Source organism: the organism of the source record quoted next, assembly GCF_019968955.1.
Source record: "MAG: Porospora cf. gigantea A chromosome Unknown PgA_NODE_1216_length_7021_cov_478.357, whole genome shotgun sequence".
NCBI lineage: Eukaryota > Apicomplexa > Conoidasida > Eugregarinorida > Porosporidae > Porospora > Porospora cf. gigantea A.
This window is the reverse complement of record NW_027151337.1, coordinates 1-7021: the sequence shown is the minus strand read 5'-3', so window position 1 is coordinate 7021 and position 7021 is coordinate 1. Positions and strand designations below refer to the sequence as shown.

The following is a 7021-nucleotide window of genomic DNA, read 5'->3' as shown; positions in this document are numbered from 1 at the left end:
AGGTTTCTGGCTACGTTAAGAAGGTCGGCTACAAGGTGGCTGGTGTTCCCTTCGTACCTATCTCTGGTTTCGTTGGCGACAACATGCTTGAGCAGTCCACCAACATGCCGTGGTACAAGGGACCCACTCTTGTGGCTGCCCTCGACTTGATGGTTCCCCCCAAGAGACCCACTGACAAGCCTCTGCGTCTTCCCCTCCAGGATGTCTACAAGATTGGAGGCATTGGAACTGTCCCTGTCGGACGTGTGGAGACTGGCGTAATCAAGTCTGGTATGCAGATTCAGTTCGCTCCCACTGGCCTTATCACTGAATGCAAGTCCGTTGAGATGCACCACGAGTCCGTCCCTGAGGCTCACCCCGGTGACAACGTTGGCTTCAACGTCAAGAGCGTTGCTGTCAAGGACCTCAAGAGAGGCTATGTGGCCTCTGACTCTAAGAGCAACCCCGCCTTCGCCGTCGAGAACTTCACCTCGCAGGTCATTGTCCTCAACCACCCCGGTGAAATCAAGAACGGGTACTCTCCCGTTCTGGACGCTCACACTGCACATATCTGCTGCAAGTTCGCCAACATCCAGGCCAAGATGGACAAGCGAACCGGTAAGGTTCTCGAGGAGAACCCTAAGGTTGTCAAGTCCGGCGATGCCTGTTTGGTTGTCCTTGAGCCCACCAAGCCTCTGTGCGTGGAGCCTCTCCAGGACTTTCCCCCTCTGGGACGATTTGCTGTCCGTGATATGAAGCAGACAGTGGCTGTTGGAATCATCAAGTCTGTTGTGAAGAAGCAGGCTGCTGGAGGCAAGAAAAAGTGATTGTGTTCGTGACTATCCGAATTCCGACACACGTCTATGTCGAACTTTATATGACTCAACAAAGCGAACATACGTTATCATCTTTTACATTTTAGCTATGTTATCTATTCTATTGCTAAGCACAGCTGTCGCAGTAGTGCTCGTCCCGAACGCGATAGATCCCTCTTTTAACCGCGGTAGCGGTGCGTGCGATGCGAATCTGTCGCTAGTCCACGTGCAGGACAACACTGGCGCGTCCCAATGGTTGCGCCACCTTCAGGCCGACCTTTCCACCACCTGGAACGTCCTGGAGAGCATGTTCTCCAGGGTGACATACGGACAATCGCTATTCGGTGACAAGGCCGCACCTATTTCTGGGTACGGCGGTGGATGGTCGATGTGGACCTCAGAGTTTGGCAACGTGGTGAGGGCAGATGAGTGCTATCGCCTGTCCGTACCTCTGGGTCCTACTCCCGCCGACATGTGGTCCTCAGTGAAGCCTTCTGGAGGTAAGGATGCGGACGAAAACCAGTGGGACGCGCTGGGGCGCGCAGTTCTGGACCCGACCCACTGGTCTGAGCTGCCTAGAGAAGACGAGCTGCGCATAGCCCTGCTGGTTGTGAGCGGCTTTGGGCATGTGTCTGCGGCTGCGGAGAATCGGTCGAGCTTTACAGCTGTGCAAACCTGGTATCGCTCTAACTTCGGAAGCCTCGCTGAAGAGCAGGACTGGGCGGTTGTAAGTTCCGACATGGACGGAGCCTACCTGAGCGTCCCTCTTGGTCTAAATGGCCGTGGTATCCGACTGAGAGCCAGCTTGGTTTACCAGGTTTTCACCGTGTGCCATGACCATATGGAGACCGACCGAAGCACCAGGGGATGGCGACGTATGCTGATCCGCGACTTACTTCGGAGAGGCGTGGACACTGATGGAGCTGCTACCGATCGCCAGATTTCCCAGTGGTTCTTGGATCTTTGCCGGCGCGAGATGAGTCAGGAAGATGGACTCTATCAGGGCATTTTCAAGTTTGCAAACGACATCGCTCCGGCGTCCACCTTGAACATTGGGCCCTATCCATACAGCGACATCTTTGACCACCACGACTGTACCAGTTTTGAATACCCCGACCCCACAAGCCGAGCCTACGCTGAGATGTTCCTCACTAATGGTGTCGCTCCGGTGATCCTGGCCCTTCCAGTTGGCGCTGGGTCCTACGGACTGACATTCCTAGCCCTAGAGGCCTTGGATACGCACTGTCCCGTTGTGAAGGCTACCTGTGGCCGGTACGCTTGGCATTGCGTTCGGTCTCTTAACGATAAAGAGGTTGAGGAGATTTACGGGCGGTGCCTTGACGAGCATTACAACAATGCGCTGGAGGCTCTCAACTCATACGGCGTGCCGGCCGCTTATATACGTAACTCCAACCAACCAGAAAAGACCACTCTCGGACTTGTAGATGCTGTGAGCCGCCTCAAGCAGGTGGCGTGCGAGGAGAACAGTCGCGATGTTCATGTCCAACCGACTCCAAGCGAAGAAGGTCGTCGGGAGCCGCAGGAGGCTGGCGAAATGACAGAACAGGCTTTTTTGTCCCACACAGAAGAGGATAGCATTATGGGTATGAACGTCACAGCTGAGTTTCCGCCAATCGCTACTGATGCAACCAGGGCTCCGGTAATCGCTTCTGATGCAACCAGGGCTCCGGCAATCGCTACTGAAGCCGTACAATTTCAGACAGCGGCCTTCCAGGTGATCGCTGTGAGTGTGGGAGCATTAACATATCCGGCTGGGGCCGTCGCGTTGGACCAGCCGCACACTGAGACCTTGGGCCTCGATAGGCGAACGTCCCAAACTATCTTGGTTTGGAGTCTCGGCGTTTTGCTAATCGTAGTGTTTGGGTTCATTGTGAGCTGGTGTGTTTGTATTGCGAAGGAGGCTAGGCGCAAACGAAACGCTGTCATCAGGTGACGAAGGTTTATTGTGTAACAGGTTTATTGTGTACTGCTGAAACAATCATCGTATCAATCAGAGGTTTATTGTGTAACGCTGAAACTGTAATCAACGTTTCAGTCAGAGGTTTATTGTGTAACGCTGAAACAAGAATCAACCTCTTAGAAACAGTACTGATCTCTGAGAGGACAGCAAATAGCAAAAGGGATAACGAAATCGCTTGTTGATATATCGAACGAAAGGTACAGCTTCTGAAACTTCACCAAAACATCCCACTAGATGCGCCAGACTCGTGGATTGCCCTGCAGACAGGTCGTCACGAAGATGGGACTGTCCCGCGAAGTCTCCAGACACCGGATCGCCGACACGTGTGCGTTTCGAATCTCGTCGACGATTTGGAGTGTCGAAGCGTCTCTGATCACAATGTCCGCTCCACAAGCCATGACCAGATGTAGCGAGTCGTGACTGAACCTCAGTAATTTGGTGGCAGTGGGCACGGTGGTTTCTTGCAAGAGTCGGGCTCGTTCCTGCTCTCCGAAGTAACAGTCGGTATTGTAAGTCTGCAGTCGGCCAGCCTTGTCGATAATCGCAGTCTTGGAACCAGTTCTGTTGATTGCAATGGCATCTGCGCCCGCAAGTGTTGGCAGCATTACTGCACGTTTCAGCGGATCCGAATCCAAGGTCTTCGTGCTCACGGAGTACATTTGAACTCCAGCCGACCACGAGGCTGCTCCGACTAGGGCACCCCCCACTGCGAAATCGTTGTTCTCAATTTGTTTGGAGCTGTAGGTCTTTACCACGTTTCCAGAGTGAGCCATCACTGAGAAGCTGGTGTCCTTGTTTGCCCCGCAAACTATCACGAACGGCAAGTCGCCAGCGAAGTACGACTTGATCACCGGTTGTGGCACGGCGCTACCTTCCAGCACAACAGAATAGCCATTCTCGGTGCACTGGATCAAAACGAGGTCCATTTCGTGCCCTCTCACGGCCCATATGGTCTCGTTGTCGGAGCCGAAATCGGCGACATCATACCCTCGCTGCTTGTCAACAATCTTCAAGCAGGGAGTCCGCGAGTGTGCCAGGTTGACCACGCGCAGGTCCCCGTCTCTCAGCGAGAAGAGGACCTTATCGTCCTTGAGGGAAATGCGTTTTACCCCGCAGACGGGGAACCCTTTCAGCGTCTGGATGAGTCGGGGGTGTGAAGGGGCGACCTTGTGTGTGGGGCTCTTCGGCCCAGCAGCCTTTCGGCGCGGACCCTGGGGCTTGGGGGGCTGCACCCGCGGCTGGGGTTCCGCCCGCCTACTCCGCTTTCTGCCACTGAGGACTCGTCTCAACCAAAACTGCGGATCCCGCATCCGGACATGAAGCCAAAGACCTAAAGAGGACAGCACCAGCCCCAAACAAGCAACAGTCAGCCCTACAACTATGTAGTGCATTTGATTAATTTCACTGCACTCTTATTCTTTTGGAGGAGGCATTGACAGATTCCGCCTGCAGTCGCTTCCCTCGAGAAAAGCTGTGACGTGCGACAGGATACGCCCTTCGACTGCGATTGAAGGGTAGCAGCGTGCCCGCCTTAACCAGCGATTGAATTTGTGACTCCGCTTGCTTCACTGTAAGACCAAGTGCGGATTGCAGGTCGCTTTTTGTGACCTCGGGCCGCTGCAACAGCTCCTCCAGCGGGTCAAGGGCAACGTCTGGCTCCTTTGGTGCATCTTGAGTATACGAATCAGCAGCCAGCAGCTCGTATTTCTCCTGCGAGTCGTAGTGTTCGTCTGCAGGGCCTTCAGCCAGTGTTTTCAGTTTTATAGACATGCTGTGGTGACCTGTTTGTATGGTGCCGAAGTCGCATTCCAACGGGACATCTTTAAAAAGGAGGCGCTCTGCGTCGGTGGCTGGCCTGAAAAATGCGGGCTCGTAGCTGCTGGGCGTTTTCTCGTCATAGTAGTTTAACTTCATGCTGATGTACCGATCTGCAGGAAGAGGGCTCAGTTGTTGCGTCAGAAGAATTACGTTCTGGAGCAGGTCCATGGTGGCGTCCTTGACGTCCTCCTTCGAGTATCCCACAGCGGGCACTACCACAGTTCTGCCATTCTGGTCCCGGGTCACGTTCATCTCTGCTTCACCATCAGCGTACGAAAACTGAAAGTAAAAGCATTCCAGAAGGTTATCGTCACGGTCGTGCATGCCGAACACCAACGCCTTCAGATATCCCTTTTCTAGCGCTTCGAACACGCCCTGCTCTAGCCAAGAGAGAACCAGTTCTGCCTCTAAGGTGACTGGTTTCAGAAGTTTCAGCTCCATTCCAGACACGACCTTCGACTCGAAAGCACTCTCTTCGAATAAATTTCGCAGGTAGGCAATGGAGGAGATCGCCGTCCTCACTGCATTTCGGATGGCGTTACGACTCTGCACTGACGTGACGACGTCCTGGCGCTGACGGACATCGACTGTGCTCATGAACTCGAAATTCTGTCACGCACCGCGCGGTATCATCCAGAGAGACTCAATGGGGAAGTAAATCTTAAAATGTTCAGTCACGGAAGCGTGGCCGCCAATATTTCACTCAGCGAGCACTCCACGGACACAGGGTAGTCGTGGGCTTCCTGCTCCACTCTCTCAAGAAAGGCTGCCAACGTCGCTTGCACATGAGCGTCCAGCTTGAACTTCTTGCAAAAAATTCTGGCGGCCGCGGCAGGATGGTCGGTGATGTTAATATAGACGCTGTGCTTCGTCTCGGCGTAGGGAGCCAGATCCAAGACTACTGTCGCCGCCACCAATACAGGAGCGTGTTCATCATGTGGCTCATTTGGAAGATGAGGCTCGGCAGACTCTGGCGACCGCAGCCCATCAACAGCATTCCGAAGACTTGACCACAAACTACTCGCTGCTTCCGTAGTTCGGCTAAGCACTTCCGATGCAGACCGCAGAGGTTCGGTGACCCGCATTTGTTCCCGATTCAGGGGGCTGAAGAAACCCTCACGACCCAGCACTCCTTCGCGGTGCAACCCGTTATAGAGCGGGTTCTCATCGGATGAGTCGTCCGACATCGATTGCGTTGGGAAGGCAGCCTCAGGAAGAGGCATGAGCTCCTCGGAGTCTGAAGGGTCTGAATTGCATTCACTGGAGTCACTGACAGGCCGTATCGGGATGGCCCTCCGAATCATTCGGGGTCCTTTTACAGTTTGAGGCCCGGCACTGGCTGACTCATCAGATGAGTCTAGGAGCTGGAAATTTATGCTCAGCGGCATAATCATCTCGCGGAGAGAGGTCGATGCCCATAGAAGTCGCTCCGTGAGCGAGGTCCCAGTCGGGAGGACTGCGGGATCCTCTCTTTCGCCGGAGGAGGGAGCGGTGGACGCTGGGCTGAGAATCTCCTTGCGAGCCTGCTTGATCTCGTCGGTGGTCATCCCCGCGAGGTCCAGCTTGAGAGACAGCGTCATCCCTGGGTGCGTTCGTGGCGTCGATACTTCTTGCTGCTCCTTCACTCGCTGCTCGATGGCTCGAACGTGTTCGAGAATACGCTGGCTAGGTGCCCGTTTGACTGCTGCTGGAAATTGACCAACCTCTGGATTAGGTGTCTCAAACAGGCGGCGCTTGGATTCAAACGACTTCTTCCGACTTTTCTGCCGTTCCAACAGGGTTTCAACGGAACTCGACATAAAAAAACACGTCATATTCGCAAACCCACATACTTGAGGCCCACGGAAACGAAGAACGACTCCATTATTACTGATTATGAGTCTGCATACTGGGACATCCCTGTTTTGTCGAGAGTGACCTCCTATATTCGTCTTGGGCGATAAAGACAATCTTTGTGCACAGTAGATAGGAAAGTGGCTCGAATCTAGGAAATCTCAATTTTCAAGATCATGGCTTTCAACGATTTCACTTTCTACACCCCTTCGAAGGCGGCTCGTTGTTCGCTGCCCACCGTCCTGAGTGTGACCTCCCCGGATGCGTTCGTGAACCGCAAGACCAAGGTCGTGTGCACTCTTGGTCCCAAGTGCTGGTCTGTAGAGGGGCAAGTTGCCCTACTGAACGCAGGCATGACCGTAGCGCGTATGAACTTCAGCCATGGCGAATTTGAATCCCACCAGATGTGCGTTGACAACCTTAACACGGCCATGGAGATTACGGGCAAGCAGTGTGGACTGCTCCTGGACACTAAGGGGCCTGAAATCCGTACAGGCTTCTTCGCAGCCGGTGGTAACGTTGAGATCACCAAAGGTGCTACCGTTACTCTCACGACGGACTACGAGTTTAAGGGTGACGCTACCAAATTGGCTTG

The 7021-nt window shown here is 54.0% G+C and overlaps 6 protein-coding genes across 8 annotated transcripts; 3 read left to right on the top strand and 3 right to left on the bottom strand.

The window, feature by feature from the left end:
* Nucleotides 1–83: 83 nt before the first annotated feature.
* Nucleotides 84–806, top strand: KVP18_000315 (uncharacterized protein; the record flags this gene model as incomplete). 2 transcript variants are annotated; one of them, XM_067954448.1, is made up of 1 exon in its annotated part: nt 84–806. In XM_067954448.1, the coding sequence occupies one exon, from the start codon at nt 84–86 to the stop codon at nt 804–806; it is 723 nt and encodes a 240-aa protein (XP_067813374.1). The 2 variants fall into 2 exon arrangements, with proteins under 2 accessions (XP_067813374.1, XP_067813375.1); XM_067954449.1 differs by having other exon boundaries at nt 105–806.
* A 97-nt stretch (nt 807–903) lies between these two features.
* Nucleotides 904–2748, top strand: KVP18_000317 (uncharacterized protein; the record flags this gene model as incomplete). Its single annotated transcript, XM_067954481.1, has 1 exon — nt 904–2748. One exon carries the CDS (start codon nt 904–906, stop codon nt 2746–2748), a length of 1845 nt encoding a protein of 614 aa, XP_067813378.1.
* Nucleotides 2749–3005: 257 nt separating this feature from the next.
* KVP18_000316 (uncharacterized protein) lies at nt 3006–4166 on the bottom strand (the record flags this gene model as incomplete). Of its 2 annotated transcripts, none has more annotated exons than XM_067954464.1 (1): nt 3006–4166. In XM_067954464.1, the coding sequence occupies one exon, from the start codon at nt 4164–4166 to the stop codon at nt 3006–3008; it is 1161 nt and encodes a 386-aa protein (XP_067813376.1). The 2 variants fall into 2 exon arrangements, with proteins under 2 accessions (XP_067813376.1, XP_067813377.1); XM_067954465.1 differs by having other exon boundaries at nt 3006–4085.
* A 10-nt stretch (nt 4167–4176) lies between these two features.
* On the bottom strand, nt 4177–5190 carry KVP18_000314 (uncharacterized protein; the record flags this gene model as incomplete). The annotated part of the gene is made up of 1 exon (XM_067954443.1): nt 4177–5190. One exon carries the CDS (start codon nt 5188–5190, stop codon nt 4177–4179), a length of 1014 nt encoding a protein of 337 aa, XP_067813373.1.
* Nucleotides 5191–5267: 77 nt separating this feature from the next.
* Nucleotides 5268–6392, bottom strand: KVP18_000318 (uncharacterized protein; the record flags this gene model as incomplete). The annotated part of the gene is made up of 1 exon (XM_067954499.1): nt 5268–6392. The coding sequence occupies one exon, from the start codon at nt 6390–6392 to the stop codon at nt 5268–5270; it is 1125 nt and encodes a 374-aa protein (XP_067813379.1).
* Nucleotides 6393–6602: 210 nt separating this feature from the next.
* Nucleotides 6603–7021, top strand: KVP18_005077 (uncharacterized protein; the record flags this gene model as incomplete). The annotated part of the gene is made up of 1 exon (XM_067949424.1): nt 6603–7021. A coding segment is annotated over one exon (419 nt), but the record flags the coding sequence as incomplete, so codon positions are not given.